Here is a 21,082-nt window from a genome sequence, read left to right on the forward strand (position 1 = left end):
TGCAGGTTAATATTTTTGTTTCTTTCTCTGGTTGCTGTTTACATTGTGGTAATTTCCTGGTGAAAATGTGTCTTGCTGCACACTTATGAAGCATGCACTTTTCTGTATACATATGATATTTTAAAAAGCTTACATGAAAATTGTACAACTTTAGGAATTCCCTAGAGGTCCAGTGATTAGGACTTGGTGATTTCAGTCCTGTGGCCCCGGGGTTCATTCTCTGGTCAGGGAACTAAGTTCCCACAAGGTATGCTCTGCAGCCAAAAAAAAGTCGCTTTGTCCATTGGCAAAAAATTCATGGCTGTAAATGCATCCCACATTCATATTCCGTAGAGGCTCGGAGTGTCCTTGAACTAGCAGACCCTCCAGGGCATGGGGGGATTCCACGCAGCATTTACTTCCTGCGGTTAAGATGACCCAGCACCAGGGATGTCTTTGTCAAGAGTCTGGAAGGTGGAGGCTGGTGGCTGTTGCTCATTGTTCTCCTCCAGGCTGTGTCGGATCCCATATCCAAAGTATATGACAAATCCTAGTAGGGAAATGAGATGATGGGAAGGGAAAGTAGGTGCTCTCCCCCCTTATAAATGTCCAACAGGCCTCCTATCATGGTGTCTGACACAGTTTAGGGAGAGGTGGTAGGAAAAGGATTAGGTTCAGTTACTCAAGGGGTCCTATTCTCCAAGGAAGCCTCTTACCAGTCGCTTCCCAGATGCCAAATAGGGCCCAGGTCCCAGAGGTCATCTGCATCATCAGGTAAACGTTCACAAAGATGCTCACCAGTGGGAGGACAGGCAGAGCAGGGACCTGTGGGCAGAGTCAGTTCATCCTGAACACAGTCCAGACGTCTGAAAGGGAGACCCTACCCCATGTGGGTGGGAGACTCCGTTATTACTGGGGATGTGTTCAGTGCCTCTTAGATTAGATTTGTAAAGCACCGAGTGTGGATCAGGGAAGAGTCCAGTGGTTTCAGTAACTCCCCTTCTTCCCTGGTCCAGCGAAGGATGTTTAGACCTCAAAGCATGCAGACTTCATAAACTAAAGGTGGACATTTTGGGCACATAAGGTCACCTACCTTAAAGTAAAGATAAGTGGGGTCCTGGGGCTGCCTCCAGATGATGACCGTGACCCCAGTGATGAGCAGCAGCAGCAGCACAGCCACTGTTGTGAGCACGGGGTCTCCAGAGAACACCTGGCTGGGCCACTGAGCCAGGATCAGGCTCAGGATGGTCAGCAGGAGAACTGCAAGGGTCAAGGTGGAGGAGAACAGGCTGGACACCAAAAGACAAAGACGTCAAGACCTCGGGTCACACCCCTCCCCAGGCTGCCCACATCAGAAAGGGCCATTATCTCCAAGTGTCCTCATCAATGAAAAAGATACATTTCCACCCTACCCTGCCAACTTGAGAATACCATAAAAAGAAACCCCACTGCTCACCAAGCAGGGAGGCACATCCGTAGACAATCTGCCCAGATTTCCGGGTGGGGATGGTGCTTGTAGGGAACCACAGACTCTTTAGAATGTTTGAGGTTCCTGCTTCAGGTCCATAGTCCAAAGGACTTCCTTCAACTTCGGACTTCATCTCAATTTTGTCTTCTGTTTTCTCCTTCTTGCTTAAGATCTGATCTGGCTGGTATCTGAATTAGAGGTGTTACAGCAATAATAACAGCACCTCCTACTCATCCAACATTGGACAATCTAATCTATCTATTCCCAGCTAAGTGGACTGGGACATTTAGAAAGCAGCGTGAAGGCAGAGGATGACTACCTCCCCATCAAACTCCTAGAGCCCAAAGCCCCCAGTCAAGGTGTAGTGGGGTCTCACCTGAGGACAAGCACAGCAAAAACCACCATGGAATAAGCAAGCAGGGTCCCAGCAGATACGAGATCCACAAGATCCGTGAGCTCAAAGAGTAATGCCATGACCGCTGAAGTGACAGCATAGACAAGGTGGGGAGGGGAGAGAGTGAGTAACCGCTGCAAGTTTGGGAAGTTGATTCAGAGAAGGAGTAGGTTCTTTTTATTCACCTGCAATGTTTCCAGAAGCCATGATGGCCATGATGGGGGTGCCTGTGCAATCATAGATCCGGGCAAGTCCCCGGAAAATGAGCCCGTCTTCTGCCACTGCATAGATCAACCGAGGCATGGTGAACATGGTACCCAGGAGGCTGGGAGAGGAAATGGGGACATGTGAGAGGACATGGAGAAGCAGGAGAGACCAGGGCATCCACTCCCTTGTCTACATGGGGTAAGATGTCTTTCTCTCTTGTCTCTCAATCCCAAGGGCTGGGATACCCGAGCATCTGACAGTAGAAAAAACCAAGACACTCTCTCCCCTTCCTTGGGGAGAAAACCAAGACACTGACCTGGAGGTAAGAGCACAGAGGGTGCCAACAGCCACGACATATCTGGCCGTGTTCCAACCAACAAGGAGAAAAGCCTGCGGCAAAGGACTCTTGGGCTGAATCTGGTAGTAGGGCACCATGAGGGTGAGTGCGGCTGAGACTCCAAAATACGCCAAAAAGCAGATGAAGAGAGAAATCATGATGCTGAAGGGGATGGAATGCTGAGGATTTAGGGCTTCTTCCCCTGCAGGAAGGGTGGAAATACTGAGTCAGGAAAACATGCTGGGATGAAAGCACAAAATCAAATTTCCTCTTGAATCTTCAAGAACAGGCTAACCTACTACCAACCCCTACACCCAAGGGGTAGGGCAGCCCAAACTGTGCCCAACCCTCTGATGGGACACACCGTGACCACGTTACCTCTCGTGGTAATGGAATCAAAACCAAGAAATGCGTAGAAACATGTTGCTGCCCCGTGGAGAATTCCTTCAAAGCCAAAGGGCATGAACCCTCCAGAACCCAGAGGGTCCAAGCTATGGTGAGAAAAGGAATGAGGAAGGACATGGGTGAGATGTGTTGAGCCATCTCTACTGGACTCCTCCCTTAATACCACAAATCCTGGACCCTCATCCCCTGGATCCATCAGCCCAGGTCTCTTTGTTGTTTTGTCACTAAGTCATGTCCTACTCTTTTGCAACCCCCTGAACTGTAGCCCTCTAAGCTCCTCTGTCCATAGGATATCCCAAGCAAGAATACCAGAGTGGGTTGCCATTTCCTTCTCCAGGGGATCTTCCCAACCCAGGGATCGAACTCAGGTCTCTGGCATTGGCAGGTAGATTCTTTACGACTGAGCCACGAGGGAAGCCCCGGTCTTTTAGTCTCCACCATATCTCCAGCTCTGCACCACCTCCCCCAAGCATTGCTACGGCCAAGAGTACCGTTCCAAACTATAGGTGTCAGGGGATCCAGATGTGTTTGGTTTGTAGTCCTGTTCTGTGAGCTCCCAGTTGTGCAGGTCTCCTTTAATGAAGCCAGAGAGGATGATGAAGCTGAGGACCAAAAGGTTGATGACCGTGAACACTTTGTTAACCAGGGTCGACTCACGAGCTCCCAGGACCAGAACTCCTGTGGGAAAGATGGAATATGAGACATTCAAAACAGCCAAATCCATAATCACAGAAAGCAAACTAGTGGTTGTCAGGGGTAATGGAGTCAGTGGTGGTGGTGGACGAATGGACAGTGATTGCTCGGTGGGTAGGTGTCTCCTTTCAGGGTGATAAACATATTTGGAACCAGATGAAGGTGACTGTTACCCAACATTCTGGATGTACTAAGTACCACTGAACTGTACACTTTAAGGTGGTTAATTTCTTACTGTGACAATCATCTCACAATATATACCTCTACCAAATTGTCATGTTAAATCCAAATCTATCAAACGTCAGCTTAAATTTGTATAGGGTTGCATTTATAGCTCAATAAAGCTGGGGAAAATAGTATGTTTAATTTTATGCTATGTTATTTTCCTCTCAATTAAAAACACATCTTTGTAAGGTCTCAATAAAGTCTCAATAAATGATTCTCATCTGGGTTAACTTTGTATGCCAAGTGACATTTGACAATGTCTGGGGACATCATGATTTTCACAGTTTAGTAGGTGTGTGTCACTGGCATCTATTGCGTAAAGTTCACAGGTGCTACTCAACATCCAATGAGTGATGAGTATTTTTAAAAGACCCAAATTGCACACCCCCACACCTATGAATGATCAAGCCCCAACTGTCAGTGGTACCAAGAATGGGAAATAACTCTCTATGTCTTGCCTTCTTGTCTTTCATATCAGAGACCCTATTTTCCAGTCCTCATTCTCCATCATTTTGCTACCCCAAGCCTTTCCCTCCTGAGCTTCTGCTCTGCACCCCACTCTTCCTGTCCAATCACCCCCTCTCACCTGTGAGCAGCAGCACCAGGCCCAGGGCGACGAAGTCTGCATATGTGGGCAGGAAGTAGGGCACTTGCAGAGAAAGAGTTCCCTGTAACCTCTGAGAGACGTGGTTCTCAATCAGGCTGTCCAAGGTGGAGCTCCAGCCCCGGGCTATACAGGCGGTGCCTGCAGTGACAGAGGAAGGAACATCCATTGACAAACATAAACTGATATCTAGTATGGGCCTTGGACTGCAAGGAGACCCAGCCAGTCCATCCTAAGGGAGATCAGTCCTGGGTGTTCATTGGAAGGACTGATGTTGAAGCTGAAACTCCAATCCTTTGGCCACCTGATGCGAAGAGCTGACTCATTGGAAAAGACCCTGATGCTGGGAAAGATTGAGGGCAGGAGGAGAAGGGGATGATGGAGGATGAGATGGCTGGATGGCATCATTGACTCGATGGATGTAGGTTTGGGTGGACTCCAGGAGTTGGTGATGGACAGGGAGGTCTGGCGTGCTGCGGCTCATGGGGTTGCGAAGAGTCGGACACGACTAAGCGACTGAACTGAACTGAGTATGGGCCGTGGGCTACATTTTTCTGGAGGAACCCAAACAAAATAATACCTGACCTCAAAGAGTTTCTTTTCATGGGTTGGCATGGGAAGACCCAGACGATTCACACAATAGATCAACTATTTAATATGCTAGGGGGAGATTAATGTTATGTAAGAAAAAGTAACAGGAAGTTGGGACCAGGAGGGCTGGAAGGTGTGGATTGAAATTTTAAATCCAGATGTAAAGGAAAATTCCATGAAAGAAATAGTTGAGCTGAGACTTCAGTATGGTGAGGGGATGAGCCTGCGGGTCATGCCTCCCTCTCAGCCTAGAGTCCCCTTTCCTTGTGTGTTCTTGGGCCATCATTTAAGGAAAGCAGGGGAGAGCTGAGAACAATGAAGTTGTGGAGTTTTCCTGCTACTATTATCCACTTCCCCCTACAAGGTGGATAATCAAATTCTCATGAAAGAGTGAAGACCTAAACCCCACCTCCTAGAACCTGATCTTAAGCCCCACATTCTCTTTTGATCCATCCTCTCACCGATGACCAAGGACAGGATGAGGTTCCAGCCAGTGATGAAGGCGCAGAGTTGTCCCATGGTGATGTAGCTGTAGAGATATGCAGAACTGGAGCCTGGTACCCGGGCCCCAAACTCTGCATAGCAGAGCCTGGACAACACGCAGGACAGGCCGGCCACCAGGAAGCAGATGACGGTCGCTGGTCCAGCTCTCACTTTGGCCACTGCACCAACCAGGATGTACACGCCAGCCCCCAGCGTTCTGCCCACACCCAAGGACACCAGGTCGAGGGTGTTCAGATGAGCTTCGGGACTCTCAGACTCTGCTCTGGCCTCCAGCGGCTGCCTGTGGACCAGCTTCTGACCAAATTGGCGAACATACTGATGCAGCATCCTAGACGTAGCTGACATGTTACAATCTCCTGAGAAAGTAATACACAAAGCCATCAAGAAGGTCTATCTGTCATTGGCCCTGGGAGCCCAATTCCACAGAGCAATGGAGTGATTAGGAGCAGTTGGTCAAAAGGCACATTGAGCAAGTCTTCCATGTCTGAGCTTTGGATTGTTAAACTCAGGGAAGACTTTTAATATGTTTCAAAGTTACTGGAAGTGTAAGAGGATTGAGGAGAAGAAAACATGTTGCATCAAAATGTGCCACAGTACTGAACTGGATGCTTAAAATATTTTAAGATGGCAAATTTTGTGCTCTGTGGTATTTATTCCTGTTTTCCTAAATTGCTGCCATGGTAAATAACAGAGCCAACTTCACAGAGTTGCTTCACAGAAGGTTGTAGCAAACCTCATGGTAACTTAATATAAATCACCATACAGTCATCTCTGCAGTCACCAAAACCTGAGGAATCTCAAGTCACTTATGTCATCCCTGTATCCACAGAGGAGGAACCCACAGATATGGAGGATCAACAGTATACAGGAGACTACCATCAGTATTCACATCACAAACCCTATATAAGGGGAATCTTCACTATTGTTTGAGCACCAGTCAAAAAAGAGTCACAGCCTGCAGACTTGATCTAACTCCCCAAATCCCACCTCTTCTCACACAAACGCAGACAGGTCCTAGCTCCTGTTTTCATCTAGAAAATGGGTCTCTCCACCCTCAGGCTGGAGCCAGGCTGACCCCCTGCACTCTGGGGTTGCAGAGGTCTCTTTGGGAGGATGTGACTCAGCTCCCAGTCTCCTACAGAAGAGGCTGACCTGAGACTTACTGGATCCTTGGAGCAGAGCCTGGGGCACTGGGTCAGTCAGGGAGGCTGAGGTTAAGATGTGCAGGGCTGGAGCTGAGACATCTCTAAAAACTGAAGCAGGGAGTCCTGAGCACAGAAGACAGTCCTTACCCCTGGGTTGTTGGGGTGGAGATGGGGCTGGGTGGGCGGGGAGCATCTGCTGTGTTGCTATCAGCCCTGACTTTTCTGTGGTTACCCTCAGGGGGTGGTTCCAAGATGGTTTGTGTGTGTGTGTGTGTGTGTGTGTGTGTGTGTGTGTGTGTGTGTATGTGTGTGTGTTAAAAGACACATAACATAAAATTGACTAGTTTAATCATTTTAAGTGTGTGGATCAGTCACGTAGGGCTTCCCTGATGGCTCAGCTGGTAAAGAATCTGCCTTCTATGCAGGAGACCTGGGTTCAATCCCTGGGTTGGGAATCCCTGGAGAAGGGAACAGCTACACACTCCAGTACTCTGGCCTAGAGAATTCCATGGACTATACAGTCCATGGGATAGTAAAGAGTCAGACATGACTCAGTGACTTTCACTTTTCAGTCAAGTTAAATAGATTCATTTTTTTGTGCAAACAAACCAGGACTTTTTCTTCTGGCAAAACTGAAATTCTACCCACTCAACAACAACAACCCCCTTTTCTCCTTTCCCAGTTCTTGGTAATTACCATTCTAATTTCTGTCTCTATGAATCTGGCCACTCTAGGAACTTCATTTCAGTAGAATCAAACAATATTTGTCCTTTCCTGTAAGGCTTATTTTACTTGGTAGAATATTTACTAGGTTCGTCCATGTTGTAGCATGTGTTAGAATCCCCTTCCTTTTTTAATGCTGAAAAATACTTTATTGTAGGCACATACCACATTGGCTTATCCATTTTTTTGATCAATGAGCATTTGGGTTGCTTTCATTCTTTATTTATTGTGAAAAATGCTGTTATGAACAGGAGTGTAAAAATATCTCTTCCAGAGTGTGTCTTCAATTCTCTTGGGTGTAGCCTCAGAAGTAGAATTGCTGGATCACATAGTTCTAGGATTTTTAGAGAAAATGTGATAGAGAAAATGTTCACATATTGAGGAATGGGGAGCTCAATTTGTCTTGTGCACGGTTCAGTCTGAACTGTGTGTGAACTAAGACAGCCTGTCAGACCCTCACAGCACATCTTCTTTAACCACTGAGGTAAAGGGCATCTGTTTTGAAGATAAGGATGATAATTCCCTTCTTATGGCATTCATGTTAACACTCCCTGGAAAATAAGACTCCCTGCCCAGACACCAGGGTCCTGTAGTCTCCCTATGTACTAAGTCTGTCTCTTGAAACCTTGAAGGAATGTACCCTGTTATATTGCTGTATGTTTTTTGTTTGGATGAGGATAAGAATGTGCTGAAAACCATGCTTTAAAGGAGCAGTTAGTCAGAGCTAATTCTGAGTCTGTCCTCCAGACTCTAATACTCATTTTGGTTCAAATAAAACATTCTTATTCCCACTAGAGATTGTTTATTTTCATGTCTACTTGAATTCTTTTGATCATCGTAGACCTTAGGCAGAAAGGACTGTAAATCTGGGGATGCCACTCAAACCCTGCTCCCTCCCAGTTCTCTTATACCTCTCAGCTTTCCACAGTCTGCACATGACCTGAGAACACTCCAGTGTGTGTGTGTGTGTGTGTGTGTGGGGGGGGGTCTTCCCTGGTGGCTCAGTGGTAAAGAATCTGCCTATAATGCAGGAGACACAAGAAACTCATGTTCATTCCCTGGGTCGGCAAGATCCACTGGAGGAGGGTGTATTGCTGATCCTATTCATGACACCAGTTGTCTAACTGTTCACATTGTTTGCTGAACCCACAGTAGGTAAGGTGCAAGCTAAGAAGCTGGAAGGAGATGTGAGGAATTGTAGAACCTGCAGACACATTTATTCTCTCCTGGCTGGCATGGCAGCCATAACACAGCCTCTCTCCTGTCTGGTGCAGCAGCCATAACCATAACGTAGGTAAAATGGAGCCATAACATAACCTCATGTAACATAACCATGATGTTCCTGCCATGTGGCCCTAATGCAGCAGCACCAGGGCTTTCATGGTGAAGCTCTTACATGTGTCCTGCACACAGTAGCCCATGACCAGGTGAGTACGCCATGATGCACATGTGCAGTGCTTTAAGTGATCTCAGCGGTTCAGTTCACTGGCTCAGTTGTGTCCAACTCTTTGTGATCCCATGGACTGCAGGATTCCAGGCCTCCCTGTCCATCACCAAGTCCTGGAGCTTGCTCAAACTGATGTCCATTGAGTTGGTGATGCCATCCAACCATTCATCCTCTGTCATCTCCTTCTCCTCCTGCCTTCAATTCTTCCTAGCATTAGTCTTTTCCAATGAGTCAGTCAGTTCTTTGCATCAGGTGGCAAAAGTATTGGAGCTTCAGCTTCAGAATAACTCCTTTCAATGAATATTCAGGACTGATTTCCTTTAGGATGACCTGGTTGGATCTCCTTGCAGTCCAAGGGGCTCTCAAGAGTCTTCTCCAACACCACATTTCAAAAGTACCAATTCTTCACCGCTCAACTTTCTTTGTGGCCCAGCTCTCACATCCATACATGACTACTGGGAAAACCATAGCTTTGACTAGACGGACCTTTGTTGGCAAAGTAATGTCACTCACCTAGAGCCAAACATCCTGGAATGTGAAGTCAAGTGGGCCTTAGAAAGCATCACTACGAACAAAGCTAGTGGATGTGATGAAATTCCAGTTGATCTATTTCAAATCCTGAAAGATGATACTGTGAAAGTGCTGCAGTCAATATGCCAGCAAATTTGGAAAACTCAGCAGTGGCCACAGGACTGGAAAAGGTCTGTTTTCATTCCAATCCCCAAGAAAGGCAATCCCAAAGAATGCTCAAACTACCGCACAGTTGCACTCATCTCACACGCTACTAAAGTAATGCTCAAAATTCTCCAAGCCAGGCTTCAGCAATACATGAACCGAGAACTTCCAGATGTTCAAGCTAGTTTTAGAAAAGGCAGAGGAACCAGAGATCAAATTGCCAATATCTGCTGCATCATCAAAAAAGCAAGAGAATTCCAGAAAAACATCTGTTTCTGCTTTATTGACTATGCCAAAGCCATCGACTGTGTGGATCACAATAAACTGTGGAAAATTCTGAAAGAGATGGGAAAACCAGATCACCTGCCTCTTGAGAAACCTATATGCAGGTCAGGAAGAAACAGCTAGAACTGGACATGGAACAACAGACTGGTTCCAAATAGGAAAAGGAGTACATCAAAGCTGTATATTGTCACCCTGCTTGTTAAACTTACATGCTGAGTACATCATGAGAAATGCTGGACTGGAGGAAGCATAAGCTGGAGTCAAGATTGCCGGGAGAAATATCAATAACCTCAGATATGCAGATGACACCACCCTTATGGTAGAAAGTGAAGAAGAACTAAAGAACCTCTTGATAAAAGTGAAAGAGGAGAGTGAAAAAGTTGGCTTCAAGCTCAACATTCAGAAAACTAAGATCATGGCATCTGGTCCCATCACCTCATGGGAAATAGATGGGGAGAGAGTGGAAACAATGACAGACTTTAATTTTTTGGGCTCCAAAATCACTGCAGATAGTGACTGCAGCCATGAAATTAAAAGACGCTTACTCCTTGGAAGGCAAGTTGTGACCAACCTAGATAGCATATTAAAAAGCAGAGACATTACCTTGCCAACGAAGGTCCGTCTGGTCAAGGTTATGGTTTTTCCAGTGGTCATGTATGGATGTGAGAGTTGGACTGTGAAGAAAGCTGAGCACTGAAAAATTGATGCTTTTGAACTGTGGTGTAGGAGAAGACACTTGAGAGTCCCTTGGACCAGTCCATTCTGAAGGAGATCAGTCCTGGGTGTTCATTGGAAGGACTGATGCTGAGGCTGAAACTCCAATACTTTGATCACCTCATGCAAAGAGTTGACTCATTGGAAAAGACCCTGATGCTGGGAGGGATTGTGGGCAGGAGGAGAAGGGGACGACAGAGGATGAAATGGTTGGATGGCATCACCGACTCAATGCACGTGAGTTTGAGTAAACTCCGGGAGTTGGTGATGGACAGGGAGGCCTGGCGTGCTGTGATTCATGGGGTCGCAAAGAGTCAGACATGACTGAGCGCTACTGAACTGAACTGAACTGACACCTATGAGTGATCCAACCAAAATTGTCAATGATGCCAAGAATGGGAAACAATGGTCTGTGTCTTGCCTTTCTGCCTCTCACATCAGAGACCATTCCAACCCTAATCCCCCACCATTCTGCCACCTAAGCCTTTCCCACCCCAGCTCCCCCTCCACACTCTGCTCTCCCCATTCTATCTCTGACCCCTGACTCACTGGTGACCAGCAGCACCAGGCCCAGGGTAAAAAAGTCTGGGTACCTGGCCAGGAAAGAGGGCATATATGGAGAGAAAGTTTCCTGTAACACCTGAGAGATGTGGTTCCCAATGACGCTGTCAAAGGTGTAGCTCCAGGCTTGGCCTACAGTGGTGGTGTCTGCAGTGGCAGAAGGACAATTCATTGACAAACATAAGTAGATTGCTAATACAGCCATGGGCTATATTTTTTGGGGGAGGGAACCCAAACAAAATACCAAATCACAAAGAGATTCTTTTCAAGGGTTGGGATGGGAAAACCCAGATGATTCACAAAGTTGTGTGTGTGTGTGTGAGTGTGAATGTGAGTGCACGTGTGTGCACGCTCTGTCTTGTCTGATTCATTGTGATCCCATGGACTGTTGCCCTCCAGACTTCTCTGTCCATGGGATTTCCCAGGCAAGAATACTAGAGTGGGTTGCCATTTCCTACTCCAGGGGATCTTCCCTCCCGGGGATGGAACCCATGTCTCTTTTGTCTTTTGCATTGGCAGGCAGATTCTTTACCACTGCACCACCTGGGAAGCCTTCACAAAATAGGTCAGCTGTTTAATGTGCTAGGAGGAGATCAACGTTATGCAAGAAAATGTCACAGGAAATTGGGACCAGGAGAGCTGGAAAGTGAGAGTAGAAAATTTAAAACCAGATATAAGGGAAAATTCCACGAAGGCAGCAGTGAAGCAAAGACTTCGAAATGGTGAAGAGAAGAGCCCATGGGACATGCCTTCTTCTCACACACTCCCTACAGTTCCCTGACCCCTGGTTTCTTGGTCCATCATTTAAAGAAAGCAGGATAGAGTTGAATAGAATGACATGGTGGGAGTTCCCTGCCACTGTTATCCTCTTTACCCCACAAGGTGGATAACAAGGTTCTCATGAATGAGTGAAGAGTGAAGAACTAAATCCCGCCTCCTTGTTTCCTGATCTTAAACCCACAACTCCCCCTGATCCATCATCTCACTAATGGCAAAGGACAGTATGAGGTTCCAGCCAGTAATGAAGACACACAGTTGACCCACAGTGATGTAGCTGTAGAGATGTGTAGAACCAGAGTGAGGTAACCCGGGCCCCAAACTCAGCATAGCAGAGCCCAGACATCTCACAAGACAGGCCAGCCACCAAGAAGGAGATGATGATCGCTGGTCCAGCGACAGACAGGGCCACTGCACCAGTGAGGATGTACACGCCAGCTCCCAGGGTTCTGCCCACACCCAAGGCCAGCAGGTCAAGGGTGTTCAGATGAGCTTCCAGTCTCTTAGACTCCTCTAGTGATTCCAGCAGCTGCCTGTGGGCTAGTTTCTGAGCAAACTGTCTAACACACTGACACAGCGTCCTAGACATAATCAAGGAGGTTTTGTTCTGCAGAAGAAACAAGGCATAAAACCACCAAGAATGTCATCTGCCCTCGGCCCTGTGAGTTCAATTCCACAGGACAATGGAGTTGTGAGGGGCAGGTGATAAAAGGATATATTGGGCAAGTTCTCCATCTCTGAGCTTTGGTTTCTACAAACACAAATGCAACTTTTAAAACATTTCAAAGTTGTTGGAGGTATAAGAGGATTGAGGGGGGCAAAACATGCTGCATCAAAATGGGCCACATTACTGAAATGGACACAAACATTTTTAAGATGGCAAACTTTATGCTCTGTAGTATGTTACTACCATTTCCTAAATTGCTGCCATGGTAAATAATAGAGCAAGCTTCACAACCCAGAGTTGTGGTTAGAGCAAACATGATGGTAATTTAGTATAAATCACCATACAGTGGAGAGGGTAACAGGCAGGAAGGCCAGGGGTCTCCAAACGGAGGAAATAGGCTGCAAGTGCCAGACATTTTTATCTCTCTTAAGAGGCAGGAGGAAACAAACCAGTGATATATATATATTTTTTCTTCTCTATACAAATTTAAAAGGAGGTTTCTCTTAAAATGCTATGTTGCCATGACACCTGGTTTCACCTGAAGCTAACTATTCTCAAACCTTGAGTCAACCAATACATTTCTTTTTCTTATGGAAATGTTTGTCTTAAACTATGTTAATTTACCCCAGACTCTGCAAGTTCCGCCAAATGGCCCAATCTACTTACTCAGATATTGTTCCCCTAATCTATGTAAATGAAACTATTTGTTGGTAATCTGCCCTTCTACAAGATTCAAGTCAATTGTTTTATGGCCAGGGATGAATTATCTGGTGCCATTCTAAATTCTAAGGCATTCCTTTCTTTTCATTAACAGACTGCGAGTGACTGTATAACTTACAGCTAAAGACTAGCAGGCGGGTACTCTTTCGGCCCCCTTCTGATGCCTATGTCAGAAACTTTCTCTATCTCCTTTATACTTTAATAAAACTTTATTACACAAAAGCTCTGAGCGATCCAACCTCATCTCTGGCCCGGATTGAATTCGTCTCCTCCAGAGGCCAAGAATCCCACCGTCTCATCGTTCAGCAACAACCTTTCACAGTCGTCTCTGAGGTATAACAATCTGGGGGTCCTCAAGTCCTTTACATCATCCCCGTGTCCACAGAGACGGAGTCCGCAGATGCAGAGGGTCAACAGTATACAGGAGACTGACATCAGTATTTACATCACAAACCCTGTATAAGGGGAATCATTACTATTATTTCTTTCTTTTTTTTTGAAAGCAAGCAACACAATTTATGAAGTATGCAAGGCAATGCACTAAGGCTTTTCCATTTCATCTGTGCATAATAAACGAGTATGGCTATTTTCACTTGTACAAAACTCTCGTATAAGAAACTTGTTTAGGTTACAACAAGTACTGAGCAGCCGCACGGTGTTTAAAGCTGATTTGCTGTTACAGAGAAGGTCCCCCTCCACACACACAAAACCAAGCCTGTGATGTTATATATGTACATTCAGAATTTTATTTCAAAATGAAGAACCATAGTAACAATAATAGAAAAAATCCATTTGGAAATTATTCACAGCCTTGTCACTGAGAACTGGGAAAAATTCCATGCTGCACCACTGCCAACCCACTGGTCTGAGGAGGAGTCGGAGCAGAGGTGCAGTTGGAGGACAGTCCCCCGTCACGGCAAAGCCCTGTCCCAAGGCTCTGCGAATTTTGAACCCAAAGCCTCAGCAACCAGAGGGAATGGTGAGAACTTATAACCAAAATACTGTCATAGGCGAGGGTTTGACAGAAGGGCTTGAAATATGTAAGCACCAAAGAGGGAAAGGGAGATCAAGCAACATAGGAAGGAGGGATGAAAAGACCAGTCTCCACTTCTAAAAATACTGGATGATCCTGGAGGTGGCTGTGGGCTGTGGCAAATGTCATCCCTCCATCTCAGCAAACCCTCTGGCCCCCCCAGATCTAGAAGCTTATTGTCCCCTTAAGAATGCCTCCCTCCATGTCCATGAGACAAGTGCTCGGGCCTGGTGCACTGGGAAGACCCAGAGGGACTGGGTAGAGAGGGAGGTGGGAGGGGGAATCGGGATGGGGAATACATGTAAATCCATGGCTGATTCATGTCAGTGTATGACAAAAACCACTACAATATTGTAAAGTAATTGGCCTCCAACTAATAAAAATAAATGAAAAAAAAAAAAAAAAGAATGCCTCCCTCTCCCCATGACACCCTTCCAGTGCACCCAGGAGGCATAATGTCCTGGTCTCATACTCTTTCCTGTCTTCTCCTGATGTCTGAGTGGAGAGTGAGTCCCCCACTCTTAGTCTCAACATTTAGGGAGTTCTCTCTGTCCTCTCCAACAAGGAAAGGCAGCCAGATGAGATGGAACTCTGGTTTCAAAGAAAACCATTGATGCAAATTCCACCCAGCAGAGGCAGTGTTGTTTACATATACACGAATGAGTCTGAACACATTATACCCAATAGGGGCCTTAGGAACCTAACAAGATAACCAGCAACTGCTTCGTGACAGTGCACAGACGTTCACGCTCACGTGTGGGCCTTGCCGCACATCCACACAGACCGTCACGTGTGGTCTAGAGGAAAGTTCAAGTCCCTCAGGGGTCACCTGACATAACACTATGGTAACAAGGGTAACTTGACATGGCTACAGACATAAACAGGCATGAGATGACCCTCATGTAATAAAACACGTCAAATGGATAATAATCGTTCAGGAAAAGAAATTGTCTTCCAGCGCTGAGGTTACAAATTCCAAGTTAGCTACAAACATCTCTAAGTTCTTTTAAAGCTATGGCTTAAAGCAAAATAAAAATCAACATATAAAATCCTCTAAACAACAAACTGAAGAAATAATGAACCTCTACCAAGAACCAAGATTTTTGGTTGCTCACTTGGGAGGCTCTCCCACCAGATGGGTGATAGGAATTTTTTTTTTTTTTTTTAAAGTGAGTTCACTACAGAGAAAGAAGCTGTTTGGTCCAGTGAGGGGAGAGAGGATTTGTAGAAATAACCATCCCTTCTCTGGACTCCATCCAAAATTAGAACCCATAAACCCCTATTAAATACAATGCCCACCTTAGCAATAATCCTAGATTTCAAGTAAAACTACATATAATCTTAAAAAAAGAAAAAAGTTCCAAAGGAAACCAATAGCTTCTTTACACAGGCATATGACTTTTCTGAGAAAGTTGAGAGTTTTTATCTGAAGGATAGAAATTGTTAACAGGCAACGTGCAAACCTCACACTGACCACATCCTGCATCCTCCAATCATGCATGACCTTTCTCCCTAAATCCTTCCCTTCTTATTGCACCTTAGCTTCTTTGGTTTAAATCTTCCACCGTATAACCTCTCTTGAAGCACCTCCCTCTAACCTCAATTTCCTTATGCTTTCATTATTTGGTAAAATTACTTTATGTTTAAAAAAATGAATATCTATGCAATAAAACCAGAAGATAAATAAAACTCAAGTTAATTTGCTCAGCAGAGCTGTACAGAAGTGAAGAAGGAGCTCTTATGGAATCCCTCTCTGCCCTCCACTCTTAAGTGTACCTGCTTCCTGGTGAGTCTGAGGTTGGGGGGAATGGTACGTTCTAGCCCACTCTGCAAAATGCCCTGAGGCAATTTTAGAACCTAAGGGAGCAGGAGCTGGCCAAGTTGTCACATACCAAGCAGCCAATCCCTCCTGAAATGAAGGTAGGTTTACTTGGTCTCTCCTGAGTTGAAGAGAATGTCCAAGAAATTAAAATTTTAAAAGCCATTGAAGACAATGACTAACCCCAGCCTTGGGATCCTCTGAGCACCCATCGAGTGTGTGGATGAGAAAGAAATGGAGTAGCAGCATTCAGGAACAGCCCTGGGTTACAAGCTGATGAGGTCTCCCCAGTTGCTCAGGGGAGGCTGCTTTTCATGATGGGAGGGAGGTGGGTAGAGGCATGTCTTAGATGTTGGGTGTCCCTCGTGGGCTGGATGCTGTTCATCTCCATGATGGGGCCTTTCCCACCATGGGTTCCTGTCTGCACCTACCCTTCAAAGGCTGGTGTAATTTCCTCAAAAGTCCTGCCATGGTTCTCAGGAACTTTGAAGAAGGTGAAGACCCAGAAGATAATGAGGAAGATGGTGAAGAAGATGAAAACGTAGGCGCCTAAGTAGAACGTGGCCAGGGGGAAGAGCAGTCCAAGCAAAAAGTTAGAGGTCCAGTTGGAACAACCAGCCACTGCCATGGCAGCTGGGCGGGATCCCTGGCCAAAGAGTTCAGCCACAATAAACCAGGGAATGGGGCCTGGGCCAATTTCAAAGAAGGCCACAAAGACCAGGATGGCCCCAATACAGATAAAGATCATCGAGCTATAATCATTCTTTAGTAACAAAGAAATCGTGATGAAGATGGAACAAAAAGCCATCCCTCCAAGGCCAATCAGGTGTAGAGTCCTCCTCCCAGCCCTTTCCACCAAGAACACAGACGCCACAGTGAAGATGGTGTTGACCACACCTGTGCTGATGGTGGCATAGACCGGCTCCTGGACACCTGCATCTTCGAAGATTCCTGTCGAGTAGTAGAACACCGCGTTGATCCCAGAGAGCTGCTGGGAGAGCTGGAGCATGATGGAGATAATGATGGGTTGCCGGTAGTTGGGGGAGCGGAAGAGCTCTAGTACTGTGACTTGCTTCTCCTGTGACATCCGCACACTCTCTTCCTTCATCTCCTGGATGTCCTGAGCCACGTCCTCGGTGCCCCAGAATCTCTGGAGGACCTCCTTTGCTTTCTCCTCCTCCTTTCTGTTAATGAGTAAGAATCTAGGACTTTCAGGGCAAAATGGAAGGGCAGCACACTGTATGATGGCTGGTATGATGGTGAAGCCCAGGAGCAGAGGCCAGAGATCTTTAGTCCCCAAGATGACTTCTAGACCAAAGATCTGGGCCACCAGAATTCCAATAACAATGCCCAGCTGGTTGAGAGCGCCAAAGGTGCCCCGAAGGGCAGTAGGTGAGATCTCTTTAATGTACATGGGCACGAATCCTGTGCAGAGTCCGCAGAAGAGGCCGATAACCAGTCGGCCCATGATCAGCATTTCAACTGACTCTGCTATTTTGCAGAATCCCATAAGGCAGCCGCCAGCTATGGCCAACAGGTTGACAATAAGCATTGAATTGCGCCTGCCAAATTGGTTGACAAAGAGTCCAACGGAGAAGGAACCGATCATACCACCTACGGAGAAGATGGCCACAGACAAGGACCACAGGAATGTCAGGAGCACGGTGGATGGGGGGGTTTCTGACTGCTCTTCCAAAGCATAATTGAGAAAGTCCTTTATGATGGCCTCAGGAGCATTGATGACTCCAGAGTTGTAGCCAAACTGGAAAGAGCCTATGGTAGCAACTGAGATGGCAAAGATCAGAGGTGCCGTGACCTTCACGGTCCCCATGGCCTTAATTTAATTCTTTTCAAATCTTCAATAAAGATCTAGGAGTGGGACTCCAGAGACCCCTCTTCCAGGCAGCAAAACCTCCAAAATGTCCTCTCTTGGTGGCAAGTTTTCCTCCAGGTCCTCAGTTTATTATTTCTATATTAAAGAGTCTAAAAAGAGTCTCACAACCTCTAGAGTTGATTCAATCCCCCCTTCCCACCTCTTCTCTCACAAACACAACAGCTCTCAGCTTCTTCTGCTTTCATCTGGAAAATGGGTCTCTCCACCCTCAGTCAGGAGCCGGGCTGACCCCTCTGCACTCTGGAGTTGCCGGGGTCTCTTTGGGAGGATATGAACTCAGCGCCCAGTCTCCTGTAGGAGAGGGTGACCCGAGACTTACTGGATCCTTGGAGCAGAGCCTGGAGCACTGGTTCAGTCAGTGAGGTTGAGTTTAAGCCATGCGGGGCTGGAGCTGAGACATCTCCAAGAACCGAAGCGGGGAGTCCTGAGCACAGAAGACAGTCCTCGCCCCTGGGTTGTTGGGGTGGAGATGGGGCTGGGTGGGCGGGGAGCAGTGTTACTATCAGCCCTGACTCTTCTGTGGTTACCCTTGGGTGGGGGGTGGTTCTGAGAGGTTTTTTTCTGTGTGGTAAAATACCTATACCACAAAATTGACCATTTTAGCCATTTTTAAGTCTGCAAGTCAGTTGTGTTAAGTACCTTCAAATTGTGCAAACTTCAGAAGTTTTTCATCTTGCAAAAACATCAATTCTGCTCCATTCAACAGTAATTCCCATTTCCCATTCACAGTTCCTGGCAATTATCTTTCTACTTTCTGTCTCTATGAATCTGACCACTCCAGGTACTTCATTTTAAGTGGAGTCATTCAATATTTCTCTTTTCCTGTCAGGCTTATTTTACCTAGTAAAATGTCCACAAGGTCATCCCTATTGTATCTTGTGTTAGAATTCCTCTTTTTTATAATGGTGAACAATACTCTATTGTGGGTACCTACCATATTGGCTTATCCATTCTTTGATCAATGGATAACTTGGGTTGTTCTCATGCTTTAGTTATTGTGAAAAATGCTGTGAACAGGAATTTGCAAATATCTCTTCCAGAGTGTGCATTCAATTCTTCTGCGTACATCATCAGAAGTAGAATCACTGAATCAAACAGTTCTAAGATTTTTATCTGCTTGTGATGGAGAAGATGTTCACATATTGAGGTATGGGGACGTCGTTTTGACTTATAATACATGATTCAGCCTAAACTTCGTGTAAACTAAACCTTCACAGAATGTCTTCTTTAACAACTGAGGTAAAGAGCATCTGTTTTAAAGATAAGGATGAGTAACTCCCTCCTCATGGCATCGGTGTTAGCACTCTCTGGGAGATAAGGGTCCCTTCCCAGTCACCAGGGAGCTGCCGTCTTGCTGTCTGTGTATGAAGTGTGTCTCTTTTGAAAGCTTGAAGAAATATATCCTGTCATGTTGATGTATGTCCTTTGCTTGGATGAGGTAGAAGACTGTGCTGGACACCACGCTTCAGCAGAGCAGTTCCTCAGAGCTATAGAGACACTGTCTCCCTTGCTACAGTCCGCAGTTTGGCTCAAAGAAAACTCTTTCCTATTTCAGCTATGTACTTTTCATTGATCATTTCTGTGGACACTTGAACTCACTTGATCATCAGGGACCCTAGGAAATGTAGGCTGTAAGGCCCAGGACCCCATTCAAGCCTGCTCCCTCGCAGTCCTCTTACATGACCTGACTCCCCACAGTCTGCACCTGACCTGAGACACCCCAGTGTGGGGACCTCCAAGCTCAGCTGTGCCCCAACCAGGAGAAGGGAGCTTAACATCTCTGATGTCAATTCAAGCAACACAAACATTGAACAAGCATTGTGCTTTGTTCAATCTTGAACAATTGATGGGAGAGGATAAAGGGGATGTGACTTGGTCTTCCTCAAGGAGTTCTGTTGCTGGGAGAGCTGGGCACAGGCACAGAGAAGTGATACTTGATGTGAGAGGTCAGGAGCTCTGCTCCTCACGAAGGAAGACCCGGGAGCAGGAAGTGGAGTGAAGAAGGGGTGATGGTGGTACTGGTAAAGGGTTGACTAGATTCTGATCTCCATCAAATGACCCACAGGCTAAAACACTGAGCACAAACCAGCAACATGGGTCTTAAATATAACTAGTTGACTATTATATTATACTTCTTTAAAAATTGAAGTATAGTTGATTTACAGGATTATCATTTTGTTTTTTAAAGCCAACCACACAAGAGGGGTGAATAGATTAAGCTATTGTGGAGAGTTTTAGTTCTTTTACTGGCTGAGTCGTATATCATTATATGTATACACACACACATATATATAAATATTTATATGAAATCTTCATTATCCATTCATCTGACTTTTTCTTTTTGAAAAATTATTAATTTTTTTCCCAGTTATTTTTATTAGTTTGAGGCTAATTACTTTACAATATTGTAGTGGTTTTTGCCATACATTGACATGAATCAGCCATGGATTTACATGTGTTCCCCATTCTGAACCCCCCTCCCACCTCCTTCCCCATCCCATCCCTCTGGGTCATCCCAGTGCACCAGCCCCGAGCACTTGTCTCATGCATCCAACCTGGACTGGTGATCTGTTTCACACTTGATAATATACATGTTTTGATGCTGTTCTCTCAAACCATCCCACCCTCGCCTTCTCCCATAGAGTCCAAAAGTCTGTTCTATACATCTGTGTCTATTTTTCTGTCTTGCATATAGGGTTATCATTACCATCTTTCTAAATTCCATATATATGCGTTAGTATATTGTATTGGTGTTTATCTTTCTGGCTTACTTCACTCTGTATAATGGGCTCCAGTTTTATCCATCTCATTAGCACTGATTCAAATGTATTCTTTTCAATGACTGAGTAATATTCCATTGTGTATATATACCACATCTAGGGATCTAGGGCATCTATCAGATCTAGGGCATCTAGGTTGCTTCCATGTCCTGGCTACTATAAACAGTGCTGCGATGAACACCGGGGTACACGTGTCTCTTTCAGATCCCGTTTCCTCGATGTGTATGCCCAGGAGTGGGATTGCCGGGTCATATGGCAGTTCTAGTTCAAGTTTTTAAAGGAATCTCCACACTGTTCTCCATAGTGGCTGTACTAGTTTGCATTTCCACCAACAGTGTAAGAAGGTTTCCTTTTCTCCACACCCTCTCCAGTATCAAGCTACCAACAGTATTCTTCACAGAACTAGAACAAATAATTTCACAATTTTTATGGAAA

The 21,082-nt window shown here is 45.8% G+C and overlaps 2 protein-coding genes across 2 annotated transcripts in view; both read right to left on the bottom strand.

The window, feature by feature from the left end:
* Positions 1 to 407: 407 nt before the first annotated feature.
* The window catches only part of LOC122421234 (cationic amino acid transporter 3-like), a 214,225-nt gene continuing 193,550 nt past the window's right edge, over positions 408 to 21,082 (bottom strand). The window contains exons 3-13 of the mRNA XM_043437107.1: positions 5,365 to 5,745; positions 4,295 to 4,453; positions 3,282 to 3,468; positions 2,764 to 2,876; positions 2,365 to 2,587; positions 2,027 to 2,166; positions 1,824 to 1,926; positions 1,436 to 1,635; positions 1,073 to 1,239; positions 696 to 804; positions 408 to 529 (exon numbers count right to left, since the gene is read on the bottom strand). Of these exons, the coding sequence (XP_043293042.1) occupies positions 408 to 529; positions 696 to 804; positions 1,073 to 1,239; positions 1,436 to 1,635; positions 1,824 to 1,926; positions 2,027 to 2,166; positions 2,365 to 2,587; positions 2,764 to 2,876; positions 3,282 to 3,468; positions 4,295 to 4,453; positions 5,365 to 5,734 (1,893 nt within the window). The 5' untranslated portion in view covers positions 5,735 to 5,745. The remainder of the gene's footprint in view (positions 530 to 695; positions 805 to 1,072; positions 1,240 to 1,435; positions 1,636 to 1,823; positions 1,927 to 2,026; positions 2,167 to 2,364; positions 2,588 to 2,763; positions 2,877 to 3,281; positions 3,469 to 4,294; positions 4,454 to 5,364; positions 5,746 to 21,082) is intronic.
* On the bottom strand, positions 16,401 to 17,804 carry LOC122420195 (solute carrier family 2, facilitated glucose transporter member 3-like). Its single transcript, XM_043435059.1, has one exon. It carries the CDS (start codon positions 17,802 to 17,804, stop codon positions 16,401 to 16,403), a length of 1,404 nt encoding a protein of 467 aa, XP_043290994.1.

This window comes from Cervus canadensis, chromosome 18 (genome assembly GCF_019320065.1).
Source record: "Cervus canadensis isolate Bull #8, Minnesota chromosome 18, ASM1932006v1, whole genome shotgun sequence".
In the NCBI taxonomy this organism is placed as follows: Eukaryota; Metazoa; Chordata; class Mammalia; order Artiodactyla; family Cervidae; genus Cervus; species Cervus canadensis.